General features: G+C 33.7%; 1 protein-coding gene across 4 annotated transcripts in view; it reads right to left on the bottom strand.

The window, feature by feature from the left end:
• Positions 1–3141: 3141 nt before the first annotated feature.
• Positions 3142–21905, bottom strand: part of LOC126976530 (uncharacterized) — a 193444-nt gene continuing 174680 nt past the window's right edge. The window contains exons 3-6 of one of the 4 annotated variants that reach the window (XR_007731925.1): positions 7985–9385; positions 7567–7686; positions 6995–7049; positions 3142–6838 (exon numbers count right to left, since the gene is read on the bottom strand). Coding sequence is in view for 3 of the 4 variants with exons in the window: in XM_050824911.1 (XP_050680868.1) it covers positions 7577–7686; positions 7985–9356 (1482 nt within the window). In the remaining variant the exon portion in view is untranslated. The remainder of the gene's footprint in view (positions 6839–6994; positions 7050–7566; positions 7687–7984; positions 9386–21905) is intronic. The other 3 variants (XM_050824911.1, XM_050824912.1, XM_050824913.1) reach the window with 3 other exon arrangements.

Genomic DNA, 21905 nt, shown 5'->3' with positions numbered 1-21905 from the left:
AGTTAATATTTCATTTACCGAATATTTCTCTTACCTCCCTTTTTGCACCGCATCAGAAATTGTTTTTATTTTGTACCCTATTTTTTTTTAAATAATCAATTTAATAATAACCAATGCGTGTAGTAATGGTCTAGTCCTGAGTCACTTATTAAAATACGTGACATGGTTCTAGATGCTGTATTAATTTCCCTGTAAAAATCTTTTGCTTTCAGATTGGATTCCTTCCAATTCTCTCTTTACGTGGACGGCCAGATCATCTTTCACAGTTAAAAATTTCACTGACACGTAATAAACTGAACATTGTTTCAAAAATAAATGTTAAGTTACCACAGAGTAAATCAAATTAGACACGTTTTATTAACCATTAAACAAAATTTTTTATTATAAGTCCCTAATTGTCAGACATCACAAAGATTATATTTCGGTACAGCTTCGTTAGTCAATGTTTACGATAAGATAAATTTGATAGATCGATGTTAATTAATAATAACTTGTTGATGCATCGTTAACTATAATTGCTCTAATTATTTTCCCTTTGATGTTCCGCGACCAGTTATCGGTCAAAATGTTTTGTAATTTCCGACGTGTAAAAGAATTTAGCTTTTGAGATTATCTAAAGTGTTTCTTGTTTTATGATGAGACACTTATATTGAAAATAATAGGGTTTATTTACTATAGAAAATATATTGAAGTAGGTGTTACTTTGCGGAAATCCATAATTTTCCAAATGTTTTGAGTTTTCTTTAGTGTTAATTCGGCCAATTTTGGTCTCAAACTATCTGGCACGAGTCTCGTGTCTCTCTCGTTTGGCGAGTCAACATATTCTGAGGATGCCTCGTGTAGAAACATTATTTTTGCCAATATTCGTTTTCAAACAATTCGACACGTGTTTCGCCTCTACACAAGTCATCCTCATTAGATGTTGACTCGTCAAACGAGAGAGACACGAGACTCGTGCCAGAGAGTTTGAGACCAAAATTGGCGGAATTAACACAAAAAAACAAAGGCCAACACAAAAAAATACAAAAATAAATAACAAAATATGGCATGACTTAAATTCATTAGACCAGCAAAATCTGGTGAAGAATAACTGTAGGCAGAGTAAGTAAAACATCTATTAGTAGAAAATCTTCACGATAAATATATGAACAAAGTGGGGAGAAAAGTATGGGGGGGAGGGGGCAAAGGACTCTTGCTACCGATCACTACGTGAGCATTTCAATTTGTCGTTTTTGTAACAGGTGAGTCAAATGTCATTGATTTATCTTTTGTAGATGCATAGTTTGATCTAAAATTTACCTAATAGGACTTGTAAAAATGTATTTGTTATTTAATGTCGTAACTACGTCACGTTCAAGTGAATAAACCTCATTTTTAATGTAACTATGGGAAATGTTTGCACCTGAATAGCTTTAAATAGCTCATCAAGCTTTTCTGATCAAGACTTTTCCATCGATATATTACAGGGGTTTGTAGGTATTGTGGTTGCTGAGGAATACTATTTTCAAAGCCGTCTTTGAGCTAAAGCTCAATATAAATACGCATAGATGCAATCTTAATGAAACTTACCTACATGTATTTTTTATTGAAGAAGTCTTCAATAAAAAATAGATAGAGATAGTATGCTAAGTAGCAATAATAAAAAAATATTCTATTTGAAATAGACTAAGATCTAAATTATTTGAGTTTTCTTTAGTGTTAACTCTGCCAATATTTGTCTTTAAACAATTCGACACGTGTTTCGCCTCTACACGAGGCATTCTCAGGACGTGTTGTCTCGCCAAAATCTGTCACGAGACTGAATCAAATGAGCCGGAAGCCGCTCTTTTATTTCCTCGTCCCATGAAATGACGCGCTGTGATTGGTCGGCTGTTGTGACGTATTACCCCCGGAAGAGATACGTAACAAAGGTGATGGGACTAAATTTGTTTGTTCATTCAACAATGTAAACATGTTATTTTTGTGTGTTAGTTTTTAAATCTTTTATATACTATACGTTTTGTGTATATACGTTTCAAATAAACATTTTTTCTTACTTCCTTCTATTCTTACTAAATAGCAGTCCTCGGATCAGGTATGCTGTTATAAGTATATGTTCAAGTGTCAACAGCGTGATACAAATTAATTTTTTATGTGATTTGACGAGACGTCAGAGAAGATGATACGCCCGTTACATTGAAGTGCCACTCAGGATCAATCAAAATACAAGTTATAGTAGCGTAGCTCAGCGGTCTCCTTGATAGTTATACCTACGTCTAGGCAGTGTTAGGGCTGTTGCACACAAAAATATTGCCAACATTGACGGCGCAGCGCAGCTAATTTAACTGGGACAGCGACCAGTGCCGGCGGCGTACGGCGTGGCACTCAATAGTTTTGACATTTTTTTATGAAATAGAGCGTACGGGTCACCTCGTGTTAAGTGATCACCGCGACCACAATTTCTTGCAACACCAGAACAATCACAGGAGCTTTGCCAGCCTTTAAGGATGGTATACGCGATTTTTTTGAAGGTACCCATGTCGTATCGTCCCGGAAACACCGCACAAGGAAGCTTATTCCACAGCTTTGTAGTACGTGGAAGAAAGCTCCTTGAAATCCAGATAGTGAGGATGATATTCTAACTTATGGCGTGTCGTGCGAAGGTCTTTGTCTTCCCAAGATTGCTAAGCGGCCGTGTATATCATGTGTATGTGTGCGTGCGTCAATTCGGGCGCTCTAGTATGAATTTTACATAAATATTTACCTACGATGAGTCCAGTATTAGCTATAGCGCTCTGCAAACCGAAACACAAGATATCTTGCAGTATTGTAATTATTTGTAATACTGGTTGCCTACAGGAAAAGACGGCACTGGAATCTTTTCCACATCCTATGCAAAGAAGCCTCCTATTGGAAAATATTAGAAAGTTCATCTAATCCTTAAAAGAATATTTGCTATCTAAAATTATTTCTCACCCACTTTTTACCTTGATGCTGCAAAAGTTATTATCATAATTCGTGGAGTGACAGAAGTAAGTGGGTGTCAGTGATTTCTTAACCACAATTTTTCCGTTTATTATTTGAAAGGAGAAATATAATTCTAATAAAACGATACAAGGAAAAGGCAAGGGAATTATCATAGCAAAGGTAATAAAAACAAAATAACTTTTTGTGGTTTATTTAATAAAATCTCTTTTGACTTGAACACGATCACTAATTACAGACAAAAATTTCGTGTAACATTGATTATTTTATATCCATTCAGTCGAGTATTACTTACTGTAGGTATAAAATTAATAACTCGCTGATTAAAACATAAATAAACATTAATATTTACAATAATATGTAAAAGCAGTGATAAAGTACAAATAGAATTTATTTACAAAAACTTCATGTCCCTTATGATATTGGATCGGCACTTTCACCGATTATAATCTTTTAAATGGAGCATGATCAGAATCACATGTACTCAGTATAATGGTAACGCTGTTATGTTATTTTTTTTATGTTTGACAGACAATAATAATATGGTAGCCGTTGCTACTTGATACTAACTGTCAAAGCATTTGGTGCATACTTTGTTGTTGATTACGAAATAATCTATAATGAAGATGTATGTGTGAAAGAGAGAGGGATATCGGCAATACTACTCACACAATTTATGAGTCAAAGTTATAAACGGCGTTGGCAGCTAGTATCCATTACAATAACTTTTACTTAAGTTTTCTAGCATATAGAAATGTGTACAATTAAAATAATGATCCACATCATTACGAACATCTAACATAATCTACGTACAAACAGCACACTAATAAACCCAATCTGTAATAAAAGAACAAAGTTTAGAACTAGGCTCATCAATATCAGAAGTAATTATCGATAACAAAATATTTGAAAGTTTGAACAGCCTTTCAGATTAATGGCTCAAGTATTTTGGAAAATTTATCGCAATTGGAAACAAAAATTAGAAAGAAATTTTGTTAGCATAAATAATTCACTAATTTGAAACGGAAGTGGTATATCTTGACAGATTAATGCTTTTTTCAAATGATAACCGTTGAAACAGAAGACGCAAGTGAGATGTTTGAGGATAGTTCATTTACAAAATGTGTTAGGTAAGGTGTCAAATCCCCAGCTTTATAACAATTATTATTTGAAACTGTTCTAGTATTTTTGAACATAGTGTAGCAGAGTTTAAAAAACTGAAGCTAATACGTGTGAACTGTGGTCGGTTGTTCAATGTATGTTGCTATTTCTGTAATATTTATTTTACATTCAAATACTACAATAAATTCTGTTACACAATTATACAAAATATTCAAAATTGGCAGTTACACAGACCCGTAGCCTAACATTGTGATTTACATATACAGCGTTCTATTTACATTTGAGTGCATATATTTACATTTCATTATATACTAACAAATATAACAATCTTGAACAATAATTTATTTAATATAATACGGACTTATGTTACGAATGACATGTTGGACCTTGAGGCTTAGAATGGCAAAACAAAACCATATTTTGCTTAAGCACCATATACTTAACTGTTGTTATTGATTTCAGAACATAAACATGAACCGTCATATTGAAGATTGCTATTGACAACACAGATTCAGTTACTCATTAACGGCCTTACAAATAAACTTGGTATAAAGTTATAACTGATGATAAACAAAGAAAATGCAAAATGTTTACAGTATCGTTGACAACCCTGTCAATACAATGATAATTCTGAAGTTTCCCGAATGACAAGCTGCCTTGCAAATAAACGCGGGAAACGTTATGCGTCAGAACAAACCATTCGTAAGCAAAATGTCTATTTGTAAACATTTTACTATTTTTGGTTAATGTTAGTTATAACTTTATGCCAATTTTATTTGTAAGGCTATATAAGTATATGAATTTGCGTAATTTTGTATGGGACGGGAGAAATAACGAAGGTTCGGGTAATTTTATGGTAAGGCATCACCTGTTAATTATGACTTTTAACAACACAATTACATGTACGATACTATCTTTTATGAAAGTTTATTTTGGTACCCAAGATTAGATAAGTCTAACTAGACTAGACTACAGCGGCAGTTTGGCCTAAAGATGAAAGTGTGAATTTATCTAAAAAATTTTTGGGAAACACGCTGTTGATACAGTATGTATTATATCAATTGAAACAAAATTTTAATAATATTTTAAGTAAGGCCTTCAATTACCTGACAAAATACAGACAAGAAAAATTTCAAGTTTGCCCGTTAGCCAAACATGCTAGCATCTGAGTCCTAATCAAAAAATAATAAAAAAAAAATCTTCTGTTAAACCTTTAATTTACTTTGAAGGTATTTTTCACAATTTACTGTTGGCATAGGCGCGGCTTAATTGCAAGGTTATCCCTTACTGCCAAGTAAGTCAAAATCTTCCAAAAGAATCAGATTTTATCGATTTTTAGCTAATGTAAATCAATTGAGTCAAAATCATTCTTATAAAATTTTGTAAAATAAAACACATAACGCTGAAAAAAGTCGCGCTTACGTTTCTTTTGTCGATCGAGCAAAATTAATTTTAACTGTTTCATTATATTTTGAATAATATTAATTATATAATTTATCAAAAAATTAAGATCTGATAGTTTTATTGAATTTGGCGTTATTTTTCGGAAATCAATAACTATCCAAATATTGAGAGTCTCCTTTTCCGAGAGAGATTGTAAATTCCGCTAAGATTTGTCTTCAATGCGACATCTGTTTCGCCTCTAAACGTGGCATCCTCTGGAGATGTTGACTCGCCAAATTTTGGCACGAGACTCATTTGGCATGTAACACGTATCGAATTGATTACAGGCAAGTCCTGGCGAAATTTGAACTCAAGAAGACAACATTTGGTTCTGATGGCTTAGCACGTGATAACAAAAATATATATAAATTAGCAGCCGCATTATTTGATGATAAGCCCTTAATTTTAACATATTTTTATATGGAGGAGACAATCAGAGGCATGGATAGTGGCAACATGGATATACGTAATTCCAGAGGTCAAAAAATGCAATGCCAGCCTGATAGGAGAAAGCTCTAAGGTTGAAAGTCCCTAAGTCATAAGGGTTCGGGGATACTGCAGCCAGCAGTTCGCTCCACATAGTGGCATTACGAGGCTAGAAGTTTTTGTGAAGGGCACGGTTCCCGAATGCCAACTTCATGAGAGCGGAATTTCACATTTTGGTATAATATTCGATGATGAAATTCAACTGCTGGTATTAATTATTTTCCTGAACCATTTCTCTGAGCACTCTCCGTGATAAAAGACCCGAATTTAAAAATTAAATATTAACAATTTTGTTTTCGAATAAATAAATTATTAATTGAAAGTCGCTTTTCAACTTGTAATATGAGTGTTAAGAGATTTCTGTAGTACCATCTGAAATATGTCATTATATTACCAACATTTTCTATTTGTTTCCATGAAACTCGTTGTAACAATAGAAATATCTAAGCTTTCACCACACCGTATACATCTTCATATCAATATTACGTGATCTATTTACAACTATTTTCACATAGAATATTATTTAAGCCAAGCCTTAACAAAGTATCTTTAAGACACAATGTATACTAAACATTCAACTTGTAAATATTACTTTACATAAAAGGTATGGAATGTAATAATTTTTTATTCTGCTTCCATACATCATCGAAATATTTCACTATTTACGGCGTATTCTAAATCCATCATACGAACGTATTATTTTGGTAGTAGTGAAAAATATTTTGCCTTTCAATGATAAAAATACTAAGTCTGTGTTTTCATTGGATTCCTTTATGTTTGTGCTAGGGAATCCATCGGCACCACCAGTTTTCCGTTTGAGTAACTGTAACAAAAAACAATACATAAATAAATAGAATGGAGGAAAGATACATTCAGAAAAGGTCCACTTAAACATGCTCTAATCAAATCTACGTGCACAAGTTAATCATACATATAAAAGTGCAGGAATAAAAGATATTTATTTCTTCTAGATATTAACCTGCATTGTATGGGAGAAGTTCTGGATTTAGCTCTGCTTGGCCTACAGGCTTCATCTGTAACCAAGAGATATTTTATAAGTTTAACGTTAAATTTTAATTTAACTATTCAAACATTCTGTTTTCTTACAGCTGAACTTCAATTTGCGGTATTCTATTACGTATGAAGCACATCTAGCTCAGCTTATTAAAAGTTTATCAAACGTTCAAAGCATGACTATAGACAGGATTAATTAACTGAAAGTGCACAGTGTTTCCTCGACTTCTCAAACAATACTTAAGACAAACTTCGTACGAAACGAAGTAATATCTGATACCTTAACGAGGGAAGTTTGTATCGATTAAGTTGACTCTTGCGTAACCTCATCCTTTTCACTTCAAACTTGCCAAAGATTAAAATAAAAATATTAGTTTATATATATCTAAAAGAAGTAGCTTGAGAGTTGAATGGGTGAAAGAAATACCCTGTAAAGGGTAAAGAAAATATGGACGCGCTATTTTATAGAGGCCATTATAATCATAATGTTAGTAAGACTTATGTAAAGGTTGTGGATGTAATTGAGAGAGGCCTTACCATAGATCATCTAACATCGTTGGGACAGGCAGGCATCGCATTTGACAGACTCGGGACGCCGCTTGCTTTGCGAGCCTTGCGTGCCGGACTTACGCCGGAAAGTGTACCTAACGAGCAGACCTGAAATGAAACGGCGAACCGTTAAACAAAATAAACAAAAATGATATCAATATCGTGCGCGTCCATCTGAATGTGCCTCTAGGCAGACGAAAGCGGACAAATATTACTTTTATGAATCTACAAATGGGAATGCCTTTAGTTATTTTTCATGATCTTTGTGTCAGCTTGACTTTTGTGTTTTATGAAAAGGGGGATAATTTAAATGAATATGTTATGAAAAAAATGGGTTGTAATGAAATGAAGATTTGAAAGAATTAAAGAAAGATTGTAAGTACCAATAGAGATATAAACTACTCACCAGCTAAACCTGCTTTGTTTATACTATTTGAACTTGAAAACCCGGATAACTTCTTCCATGCCTTTTTATTCCAAAATCCACTCGACTTGGCATCACCACAACTTGAACTGCGGGGCGATGAAGAATCTCTAGGAAATCGAATGTTGCAGTCATCGGTTCCTAGAATCCTCACACCACCGCCACGTGTTCCATATGCAACTGCGGGTAAGTGAGGCACAGATCCAGTTGGTTTTCTACGTAAACTTCCCACATAACTTGCACCACTACTACTTCCACTAAAACCACTGTCTAAATCTGGAGGATTACAGCTAGCGGGAGATAATAACTCATCCGTTGGACCCACTCTTAACAACTCTTCTATGTTGTCTCTATCCTCAGCTCTTTCTGAATCAGGTGATTCGCACTCAGGCATGAGCATGGCTTCTACGCTTAAGTTTAATTCACCTAATATCCTTTTATGTCTAGACTCAACTCGACGTACTTCTTCTTCAACTACACTTCTATCGAGTGATATAAGTGATTGTCGGGGTACATGCCTATGTTTTGGACATGTCCGTGAGCCATCTGTAATTTCTTCGTATATATTTTCCTCAGTGCCATATCTTGTTACAAAATTATGCCGATCAGTTCGTTCTCTTGGAATTCCGCCCCTTCCACGATGGCGATTAGCCTTTCGGGAGGATGATGGCATAGACAAATGATGATCGTAATATGCGTAAGAATAATCGACTGGTTCAAATCTCTCCATTGTCGCAGCAATATTGCTTCGATTCCATGACTGTGCAACTGGATCCCTGGATACATTTATACTTGCAAGTCTAGCTGGTAAAATTTCATCGAGATCCCGAGCGCATCTCTCATCTAAAGAGTGAGCACCATCATCATGTTCTTCTCTTCTGTGCTTTCTGTAAGGTCTCCTATTAGTTTGATTGCGAGGATGACCTCTGTCACTGTCTGAGCCGTGCTCGTGATAATCTGGAGTTTGGCTTCTGTGGAACTCTGGTCGATGTTTAGTACAATCAATGGTATGATTAAAGTGTTGTCTTAGACTATAACTTGAATTCGCTTCACAATCCGAACGATCATAGCATGGGCTATCATCTGCATTACTGCTGTGAGCATGGGGACAATCCGCTGCGATTCCTGATTCTGACGAAGGATAGTCGTGAACCTCTGCCGTAGTAAATGCTCTTTCTTCTGGTCGTGCGGGCTCTGATATTGCATGCCGATGGTGTGGGCGAGGTCTCGATGAATCTCTGTAGCTTGCAAATACTCTTTGTAACGATTGCTGGTTGTTGTATCGTCCACAGTGTGAGTTGAACACCGCCTCCCCTGCCTCGTCGGGGCTTGGCGGCGCGCTCCGTGATTCCATGGCTCATCCTCTCATATCCAAATTAATACCTGGCAACAAAAAGAAATCTAATTTATTACGTATTTGTTTTACGTAAAGTTATGATAGAAAGCCGGGGGCAATGAATCCAAAATTACAAGCCTCGTGATAAGGGTAGGGTAAGCGACGATCAACACAGCAGCCGACGTCAATATATCATCATCAGTCGCCGCGTTATAAATTGGGGCCTTTATTATTGTGTTTATTGTTGGGTATCAGACACATGCACACTTCAAAGTATATACATTATTTTTATCAATATACATTGAATTGTAGAATATTTTAATAAAATATTAGGATATTTTCTGCGACAAATAGCTTTAAATATCAATAAACTATAAATGAGTACCTACACAACTGATGAATTGAATACCAATTATTTAACTCTTTTTCCACATTCTATTATAATATATTTTTATTTGAGCTTATTTTTACTTTTTTTTATAATATATGATAATAAGAATATGGATGTTTGTTTCCGAGTCATGGATGTTTAAATGTATTTATGTATGTTTAATTAAGGATATTGTATTAAATATATCGTTGTCTTGTATTCATAGTACAGGCTATGCCTAGTTTGGAGCAAGTTAATTTGTGTAAAAGTGTGTCATTATTCTTATTATTATTGTGTAAGTACATTTCAATAGAAATATACTGTTTTAATTTCTTTGATATTTTATGAAAATTTAGGTAAGTGATATTACTATATCTGTATCACATCGTACACTGTATCTAACTATATATATTTAATAACTATATCACGTTGATATAATACTTAAAAGAGCAATTATTGTTGAGTTTCTTAGCGATTCTTCTAATATTTAACAGTGGACGTTAAAATATAACTGATAATATAAAAGTGTTGTAAATTGTATTGTTTTTATGTGTATTAATTATTAATATCTTAGATAATTTATATGTCAAGATAGTCTTACACTCGTAAGACGTATATAACTATTTCAGTTTGCATACTTTGCTTAAAATAGAGATTAACAGTGCGCCGCTATTTTTTTCAACATGTTCACAGCTGTCACAGTCTTTCTAGACGTATAAATTATTTTTTTTATAGAAATACGGACGGAGACGAGCAGGACGTTCAGCTGATTGTAATTGATACGTCCTGCCAATTAATTACAATGCAGTGCCACTCAGGATTCTTGAAAAGCCCAAAAATTCTGAGCGGTACTACAATTACGCTTACCTCATTAATTACGGCGCCCTTCAAATCGAAATACAGTCATATTTACACATTACTAACGCGACATAAATAGGCGCCGTTGTGGTACACATAATCTAGCCGGCATCCTGTGCAAAGGAGTCTCCCACTGGTAAATCCAAGATTAATATATCAAAAAAAGAATACAAATTCACATTGGAATAAACAATTTAACGAAAATACTTGAAAAGCGATTTCAATGACACCTACCTAACGAAAATTTCCATCACAATTTTATTGCTTTTTCGCTCAAAGTTATTGCACGAATTCCAGACCAATTTATTTCGATAAAGATAATAAGTGGCCATGAACTAGACACGGAGGGAGCCTGTACCCTCTAGCTTGTTGACCGTTGCCATGACAACGGATTTGTTCCCGCGGCTTATCGTGCATCCGCCCGCTATTGCTTGCATCTAAATCATCATCAGTGTTGGGAAGCGCTTTGTAAAGGGCCGTTTGACCGCCCGACAATGACAATAATTTGTTGCACTATTGCCGTCCTGAGATTTCTCGACCCCAATTTAGTATAAGGACGTCTTATCGCAGTGGTTTACTATTCTTATTTCTGTCTGAGAAGAAAATATAGTTTTCATTTGTTTTGTACATAGTTTTCAAGTTATATATCGTTTGGTTCAGTAATGGTTAAAGCATTATTGTGCCGTAGCTAGTGAAATTACCGGGCAAATGAGATTCATTAAAAGATCTTATGTCTCAAGGTGGCGAGCGCAATTGTGAAACTCTCAAGGGGCGTCAGAAATTTTAGGTTTTTCAAGAATCCTAAATGGATCTGCATTGTAATGGGCAGGGCGTATCAATTACATCATCTGAACGTCCTTCTCGTCTCGTCCCTTTTTTCATAAAAATAAATAGTACTGAGTACGTTTTATTTACACTTTATTTTTATTCTTTTTGCAACTAAAAGAGACAATATTGTAAGAAAATTCCAAATTTCTAACGGAGGGTCTAGTAATAGTCAAATTAACATGACAGAGAAAGCTTTATTTTATTTTATGAAGACTAGGGTGATAGCCCCTGCTTGTCTAGCAAGCCAACCCCGGGGTCTCCCATACCGCATTTCGCAACGCCAGACAAAACACTACCGACTTCAACCGGATTAAATGAGACTAATGTTAGGAAAATAATTGAAAAATCTTATCAAATTAAAAAGAAATCGAATTCATCGATAAAGCTATTTGAGCGAAGAATTCCCAAGAATGAATTGAATTAATATCCATAATGTATAAAAATCTTGTAAAAATGTATTTGTAAAAAGCGATTACAATTGTTTATTAATTAGAAAATAAGTTATTAAGGCTGCTACCCCAAGGAATCTCCAAAATAGAGCATAATTGAAACCATTTTTTAACGGTTTATATGAAGCTTTTAGTTTACAAAAAATTGTTATATGTCTACAGAATATGAGCAGGAAATTAATGTTTGATTTACAATTCCATGTTTAATAGACAGATTGCGAAAAATATCACCAAAGTACCCCTAACTTTTACAGTTTGAGCTATGCTACTCATTCAATCTAGAATCTAGATATTTTTTTTCTATTATGGAATAGGAGGACAAGCGAGCGTACGGGTTACCTGGTGTTAAGTTATCACCGCCGCCCACAATCTCTTGTAACACCAGAGGAAACACAGGAGGGTTGCCGGCCTTTAAGGAAGGAGTATGCGCTTTTATGAAGGTACCCATGTCGTATCGTCGCGGAAACACCGCAAACACTATATGAAAAATTATTAACTGTTTACTAATACTATTTAACATGACATAGTTTTGTCAATTTTGGAAGGACAATTGTTTTATGTTTCTAAGAATGCTTCTCAATTCTGATTTAATACTAAGGCGATCATGTGCGAGAGAGGTAACTAGCTCCGCTCGATTCCTCAAGGCCATTGGCTCGGTCCCCAGCCTTAACATTCGGTTTTTGTGTTATTATTATGAGAACATGACGAAAGAAACAGAACTCTCTAAATAACAGTTGCAAAATACAAAATTAAAAATTTCGATTTTGCGGCTTTTTCTCTGATTTTTATTTGTTTTATTTATTTTATTTATGGCTTTATTTCCTTACATCTATATATTAAGATATTTACTTATAAATTGTATATGTTAGTATGTGTAGTATTTCACTATTTTAAATGAAAAATACAAATTTTGTTACTATAATTAGTTATTAATTTCGACATAAGGACCGCCTTTAGCGGTAAAAGCCTCCTCCATTGATTTCCATTTGTACCTGTCTCTTGCAATTCTTGTCCACATCTTTCCTGCTGTTTCTACTATGTCATCGCTCCGTCTCTTATTAGGCCTGCCTTGATTTCGTTTCCTATTTATAGGGTACCAGTTCGTTACTACATTGGACCATCTTTCGTCTTTTGTTCTTTGTATATGTCCAGCCCATTTCCATTTTAAACTCTGACTTTTACCTGAACTCTATTAACAAAATCTTTCTACCACCACGTCGTCTTTTAATAAAAAAATTGTTAGATAGTTTTCAAGATTATCGCTTTCAGATTGTCTGTCTATTGCAAATTTAGCGAATCATAACTAATATCATAAAATAAGTATGACATTATTTAATTGGATTAAAATAAAAATATGTTTTTTATGTGTGGAGACCAATCCTTAATCTAAGGTCTTAGATTAAGGATTGGTCTCCGCTACGCTCCAACTAGATACCGCACTTCCTAAGAACAATAGCTTTTTTATTATGGAAACTATATGATGCTTGTGTGCGTGGCATTTTGACACCCAATGGCATATTTAAAATTTTGTAACATACGTTTCGTGTTATTTTACATTGAAATTAATAAAATACAAAATAATTACTGAAGATATGTGATCACCGCCACGTCACACATTGTTCGAGTCTGGCTCGAGTACGCCCACTTGGGCGTAGTACTAGTTGCCGCAATTGGCGACTAAGCCTGCGTACTAAATCTAAATGTCTAAATCTTTTCACAACAAAAAAAAACACAATACGTGGTCACAGAGTAGGTATGTAAAAATAACAAACATTATTGGATTTTCGTTATCAGCACATTTGCCTCCCCCAAACAACCCTCGCATATAGACAACTTATGAGAGGGGTTTTGGACAAAAATATGCTATATTGCTTTTCGTGTCACATTCGCTATCAAATATATTTATTTTAATTTAAGCATAAACTTTCCACATTCATTATTTTATACTGTTTTGTCATATTTTTTGTCGTAATGTTTTTTTTATCAGTTTTACCACTGAGTAGGGTTGTATTGTTTACTTACTTGCTTTTCCTTCTACTGTTATGGAGGATATACGAGCATACGGGGCACCTGATGTTAAGTGATCAAAGCCGCCTATAATTCCTTGCAACAATAGAGGTATCACAGGAGCGTTGCCGGCCTTTCAGAAAGGTTAAAGCACTTATTTGATGGTACCCATGTCGTATCGCCCGGATATAAAGCACAAGAAAGTTTCTAACTTAAACAGTTTATTCTTATTGACTTTATAATAAAAAAATATTTGATAATTACAATTGAAGAAGACACTATAATGTTTTTTTGTGGTAGTAGGTATATTATAATCTATATAAAATATAAAAGAGAATGTATGTTTGCATGTTCCCGTATAACTCCTAAACTGTTCGACTGATCTCATTGAAATCTTTTGTAGTAGATTCGTTGAGGCTCAAGGAAGGTTTACATATATAATTTATATGGCAAAACAATGTTTGCCAGGTCAGTATATCATATTGACTGAAGCATCAACGTTCTCAAATTAAGTACTTTTACCTGATGTAGTCATCAATAGTGGCTTTGTACATATTATTATGTTTAATTTTTTTAACCCTTTTCTATTAGAAAACTTAAACATTAGATATTATTTTATTTATAGATTCGAAGTTTGCTGTTTTGTATCGCGAAAATATAGATCTGCTTTTTGGCCTGCACTTTAAATGCCTGGTTTCTTTGTAATATTAATATTACATAATATATTATGCACAATTGTTGCAATGATCCATAATTTAATTTTTTTATTTACGTTTTCATTTATTAGTCGCTTTACTGTCGAATATTGGTAGTTTAAAGAAAAAGTCCTCAAGTTTGACACAATCAGTAAGAAAAATATCATAAACAATTTAAAACTTATTGTTTTATAATACATATTCATCTTATAATATATGCATTCTGACTTCATGCACGTCTTCTTAATAAAACTTAGATAATTCTTAATAATAATCTTTACTTCCAGTATTAATATAATAGTATATAATATGCATACATCTTATACGTATGTATATTAGTTAAAACATAAATTGCCTTTAAAAATCAACAGTATAAATAATAATTAATAATATTGACGCAGTTTTTACACAAATTATCTTGCCCCAAGTTAAGCTTAAATAGCCTGTGTTATGGGTTACAAGACAACGATATATTTAATACAATATACTTACTTAAACATACATAAATTCATATAAACATACATAAATACATTTAAACATCCATGACTCGAAACAAACATTCATATTCATCATATAAATGCTTGCACCTACCGGGATTCGAACCCGGGACATACTAGTATGCTAGTGCATTATTATTGCCTCTGATATAAAAAAATAAGAATGAATTATCAATTATTATTGCCAATACTGTAACTCTATTGGTTGCGTTTTCGATCAACTACCACGTTATCTACAGTCGCGAGCAAAAGTTTGGAATCACTTACGTCGTTAGTCCTTCACTTAATCTGGGATAGCTTCTTAAATACTGGCATGATTTTAATGAATTAGATATCAGTTTAAAGTTAAGAGTTTAACCTTTAAAATGATGTTATTTATATGATAAGTAATTAAAAATTTATTTAGTAAGCAAGATAGCGCGGAACCTATTTCAAGTAAGGGATTCCGAACGTTTGCTCGCGACTGTATAACACTAAGCATATTTCTGCATTCAAACCATTACATATTTTAATCAAGATTCTGTACTTTTAATACCTCTATAGATTTAATGATCTCACTAATTACTTAAGCTTTACTGCCCCGACGCAATAAAAAGGAAACCATTCCTCGTTATTATAATAAAATAATCATCCATCATTCTGTGATAAGATAATAACTGTTTCATATTCGTGTGCACCCCTCGTTTATATTATTTGTTACAACGTTAAATGAAATATGGCCGTTGTTTCTTTTAAATTATTATTTCAACACATTAGTTGACGAATTTGAGGGGTTTGTGAGAAGGTTTTGATACCTACTCAATAGTTTAAGTAAATTTCACTATCTTAAAACAATAAATATGTTCATGCTAGGCTTTTAGTAACATAAAAACTTAATTCATTTACTTAAAGTGAATTCATTCAAGTATTTCATTATGTAAGTTATATTTTATTAAGAAATATTTGTCTGACGTTGTAATAATTGTTAAAAGTAAAATTGATTTGACCCTTTGACATAAAGAAGAAAGATTTTTTGGAAAAAATAAATGTTTACCATTCGGAAGCTCCTTTGCACAGGATGCCGGCTAGATTATTGGTACCAGAACGGTGCCTATTTCTGCCGTGAAGCAGTAATGTGTAGACATAACTGTGTTTCAGTCTGAAGGGTGCCGTAGCTAGAGAAAGTACTGGGAAAATTAGACTTAACATCTTATGTCTCAAGGTGACAAGCGCAATTGTAGTGCCGCTCAGAATTTTTGGGCTTTTCAAGAATCCTGAGCGGCACTGCAGTGTAATGGACAAGGAGTATCAATTACCATCAGCTGAATGTCTTGATCGTCTCGTCCCTTATTTCCAAGAAAAAAAAACTTTTACAGTTTCCTAGACGCCAATAGATCATAATATATTTTGAGCTTCAGTTCACTCTTACAATTTCTAAAAACTCTTAAATGCAAGCCTTGCTTTAAATTGAAAATTTCAAATATCGAACGACAAAAACGAAAGAGTTTTCGGAAACGTTTTTACGACAAAATAAATTACATGATACGGTTAAGAATTCGGTTACAATAGTTTTATAATGAGAGCGTGCGTGACGAATTGTCGAGTTCAATTCTTGCGGAGTCATTCAGTGATTTTACTCTTTTGTGTTCATGCGACAGCTATTGTGTTATACGTTTATTTGTAGTTATTAATCTACTTCACGATGCCAGCTGAGACTATTATATATAAATTCGTCAATGTACAATTTAAATTGAAATTAGTTTTCATAATCTTTATATAAAAGCAAATAACATAGCTGATACTTAAATTTACTTATAAATACTTCTTGTTATAGTATGAACGATATAATATATTTTTGTTTATTTACTACGATTGCAACTTCTGCCAAATTTAACTGTGTAGATAACAATTGCAAACTGCATTTACCAAAAAAGGTTGAAAAACAAAGCTTATAACTATATTTACAATACTATAATTCTGTAACAAGAATACTGGCAGCGTTGCCACGTTCGATAAGTTGGCTGATCCGCTGACCGAAACCGTTCCTGGGTTTCCAGTAGCCCTATTTAGGCGCGAAGATAGCATTTTGTACATTCTCCGCGCCTCTTCGCAAACGGGCCAAATGTCTCGACACCAAATGGCACAAAGATGTAAGACTCACTGAGACCGACATATTAGCGACATTTGCTGTCTCCGGCAGTCGGAGCAGCAGCCCCAGAACCAACTGACGTAGCTTGGACATAAGAAGTAGCCAGAGTGTTGACGCAAGACGTCCCACACCAGCGCCCTTCCCCGTGCCCAAGCCACCAGGCTCATTCCATCAGGACACATGCCATTTAATTATTATTTGAAAATAGTATATGACGTCATCAAAATAACTCGTACTTAATATGGCTCTTTAAAATATACGACATGCTTTGAAATAAATAATAATTTCTTCACAATACTATTTCGCAAGACCATTTGCAGCATTATTGGTAATCTTTAATAATGTTATAATTGGAAAATTAATGTAACTTTGTATAACTATGTAACCTATTCATTTACTAATTTAAAAAAAAAGTTTAATTCGTAACTTTGCTATATAATACTTAAAATTAATTATTTCTGTGCACTCTGTGTTTAGTTGTAAGTAATCACTACATTTAGTTCCTAGTTTTTAGTTCTACTTTTTATATTTGTGTGTATTATTGTAAGTGATTGTAAATAAACGAAATAAATAAATAAATAAAACCAGCCACCCAAACAGACAATCATACGAGGTATAAATAAAGACGTTATAAAACAGAATACCCGCACATAAAGCGGGTATTATAAAATGATTCGTCCGTTTTACGGCTTAGGTCTCCGTCGAGTCTAGATACCAGTCTATCCCAGTAAAGCCAGCTTATAGGGCACAAATAGGAAAATATCATTTATCACTTAACGTGAAACTTGATAGCGCAATTTATCCTTTCAAGTTTATTTTCATCCAGCCACTGTCCGATACTTTGTCGGTGAGAGATTAAATATGTTATGTATGGGCCGTTTCTGATATTATCTTCGTTCCATCTATTTAATGGTGAAATTGATTGATCGAATGGCATATTATTATTAACAACTTCTACTTGTGCGGAAAAATATTTTCTATTTGCTGTGATTAATTACAGTTGCGTAAAGTTGATTTGGTTACAAGCAATCTCTGTCCAGTGTTTGTTCGAATTTATTTTCAAAGATACATATACAAGAATATTAAATAAGTTATGTTATGTTATTAGGGAAAACGATATGGAACTCGAAAAAGGGTTTCTGCTAAGAGAATACTCTCACTTCAAAATCCAGCAACTCTCTTCACCGCTGCTATTGCAGATGTCCATATAATTTTCAGTTTTCACTTCCCATAAAAAATCCAGCTACAACTTTAGCTAGGAACTAATCCTGTGATGATGAAAGTCATCAAAAAAATTACTCGAGTTAATATGTGGAAATTTCATTATCAGTATTTTATTTTATGTATAAAAACGTCATTACAGGTTGATGTGTTACGAGTAACAAGCGCTACCAACGTCATGAACTGCCATAAGATACCCCAATTATTAATTACATTTATTTAACCACTGTTTATATTTAAATACTATTTTAATATATATAAATCTCGTCTTAATATATATAAATTACGTGACACGTTGTTTGTCCGCGATGGACTCCTAAACTAATGAACGGATTTTAATGGGGATTACTTCATGGACTGCAGTTTAGTCCAACTTGAGAGATAGGATACTTTTTATTTCGATTTGGGACCCATAATTATTTTTATTTCCAATATTTGTTTTGTATGGACATATTTTCTGTGAGAGAATTTATTGACGCACGGTTTGACAGTTCTGCTGTGAAAGAATTTCATTATAACAACAAGGAGCATTTGTTACGAAATAATTCTTGATGTTTTGAAATATTATTGGCAATTTCCTATAAAACTGTATTTTTAATTACCTACAGAACAACGTTATCGTGACTTCTACTATAAAATATATTTTGTTAAATGTAGGTTGTCTTGTTTCCTCTGATTTTGCAAGAGAATGTGAGCAGAGGTGATCACTTAACATCATATGGCCCGTACCCTCGTTTCTCTTCCATAAAAAAGAGTTCGAAATAGAAATAGAAGTCATAAAATGTTTGTATTCAATTTACCATATTGAAATATGACATTTTTTATGGAAAAGGAGTAAAAACGAGCAGTCGGGTAATCTGGTGTTAAGTGATCACCGCCACCCACATTGCCTTGCAACCCCAGAGGAATCACAGGAGCGTTGCCGGCCTTTATTCTCTAGCGTCTTACGTAACTTGTCTAGCGTGAAATTCAAAATGATTTTAATTAAAAACTTGTAATTATCTGAACAAACCCTGTGAGCTCCTCTCAAAGTTGAATATAAAACCAATTAAGATCTTTTGTTTAGACGAAACTAAAGCGATCGAGAAATGCGCGAGATGCAAAGCTTGACGATAATTTAAAAAAAAATCCCGATATAAGACTAAAAAATGGATTGAGTTTTTTATGCAGACCAAATAATTAAAACTGTATTGGTTGTGTGATTCCCAATGGAATGTTTGTCGCCAGAATGCTGAGGGATGGAGCCATAGAATTGGCTACCGAAGCAATAAAATGTAATGTCTCACTCATTTGAAATTCAACAGTCTTCAGTCATTATTATGCCTAATAAAATTTACATATTTAAATTAAATTGCAAAATAACAAGATACTCGAGCATCACAAACTAACATTATTTGAATACCGCAGTATTATTTTAAATTTATACGTTGTTTTAATTTACGACTTTTTGACAGTTCTCGTGTTATATTATAGACATCCATGAGATAATTATTTCATTTGACGACCTGTATAGCCGAGTGGTTAGCGATCCTACCTACTATGCTAGAGGTCCCGGGTTCGAATCCCGGTAGGTGCAAGCATTTATATGATGAATATGGATGTTTGTTTCTGAGTACATTCCGATGGATGTTTAAATGTATTTATGTATGTTTGAGTAAGTATATTGTATTAAATATATCATTGTCTTGTAACCCATAACACAGGCTATATATGCTTAACTTGGGGCAAGAAAATTTGTGTAAAAAGTGTGTCAATATATTATATTATATAAATATTATTTGGATTGTTGTATTAGTAAGTGAAATTGTAGTAAACTTATTAGTATTTTCTTTAATTAACGCGAGTGTTACACATTTAAATAAAACACTTTTAAGTGATTAAAACGCGTGTAATTGTAACTGTTTTTACATTAGACATATGTCCCCCTGAAAACGAGATCTGGAAAGGTCTTGAAATGTCCGGTATAATAAAATAAAAATGTAACTAATACGCAAAAATCTAATATAATGCGTTTTAATTCTTTAAAAGTGTTTTAGTAAACTTATTAGATAAAATAAATTATCTCCACATGAATATTGAAAAAAATTGACATAAGAATTTCAATTACGCCTGATTGAAAAAGCACTCTGTTGCAGGAGCTGTTTTAACTGCACAATCGGCCCGATGAACAGATCTAAGTTCATTTCCTAACTCAAGTCGTAGAAAGACTGGCTCATTCGCAATAGGTAAGTTTATATCTATAATTGGTCCTGGCCACGGTAACAATAATAATAATAATTATACAGTTTCCTAAGCTACACCATTTAACTAAACACAATATATATTTTCCTCGAGGGAGGCTCCTTTGCACAGGAAGCCGGCTAGATTATGGGTACCACAACGGCGCCTATTTCTGTTGTGAAGCAGCAATTCAAATTCAAATTCGAATATTTTTATTCAAAATAGGATTTAAAATCACTTATTGAACGTCAAAATCTACCACCCATTCAAAAGAGACAGAGAGAAGATAGAGATTCAGAGAGAGCCTCAGACCTGAGAAGAATGGGCGCAAGAAACTCAGCGGGCGATGGCAAAGTGAACACTGTAATGTTATATTTGTACAAATCGTTGCTCTGGCTATCCCATCACAACAAATCCCTTGATTTAATTCACACATGTTCGGTTTTTTTTTGATGATTTACATTTAATCGAGACAAAAAATAACTGAAAAATTACGTTTCGGACAGGCCCACCGAGGATTCCCTACATATTATTAGGTACCTACCTACCTATAAAACAAGGGAAAACGTTTTTTTTTTCACTCTTCGTACAACGAAAACAACACATTATAAAAATAAATACTAATGCTTAAGCTTATGCCAATGAAGACCTTTCATACGATACCCCACATGAGACGATTAACCTAATTAAAAATTTAGATCGCCGTTCCTTGCTTAAAGACCCTGTTTTTTATGATTTGATTACATAGTATAGTTTTCAGACTTTCCCTATATTTGTATAAGATGACTTTCCAAGTTTTATTTTCTTGTCAAATTTCATAGTTCTAGGCCAACGGAAAATACCCTATAATTTTTTATTCGTTTGAGAGTGTCGAAATAAATGTGTTTTGCGGCATAAAAGGAATGAATCTTTTTCTTAACCTAAAAGTTTTTTCCCAACTTCAAGAGGCTGTAGACTTGAGCATATCGTTTTAATTTCAACTCGATACATTCACGCGTTCCCGAGATAACGGGTCTTGACAGACAGACAGACAACAAAGCGATCCTATAAGGATCCAGTTTTTTCTTTTTGAGACTCAGAACCCTTAAAATTCGCGGTTCACCAATAACGCCATCAAATCAAATTAAAATTTCATTCTAACTCCTTTACAACATAATATTAGTCACCTAACTAACTTTACAGATCATATATATTTTCATAATTTTATACATATACAAAATACACCTTTTATATTACCATCTATTAGGCAGACTCAGGGAGAGCGTTTAAAAAGAAACAAAAACAAAATGATAGA

The sequence above is a fragment of the Leptidea sinapis genome, chromosome 41, assembly GCF_905404315.1.
Source record: "Leptidea sinapis chromosome 41, ilLepSina1.1, whole genome shotgun sequence".
NCBI classification, from domain to species: Eukaryota; Metazoa; Arthropoda; class Insecta; order Lepidoptera; family Pieridae; genus Leptidea; species Leptidea sinapis.
Note: the sequence above shows the minus strand (reverse complement) of the source record. Positions and strands in the feature narration are given on the sequence as shown.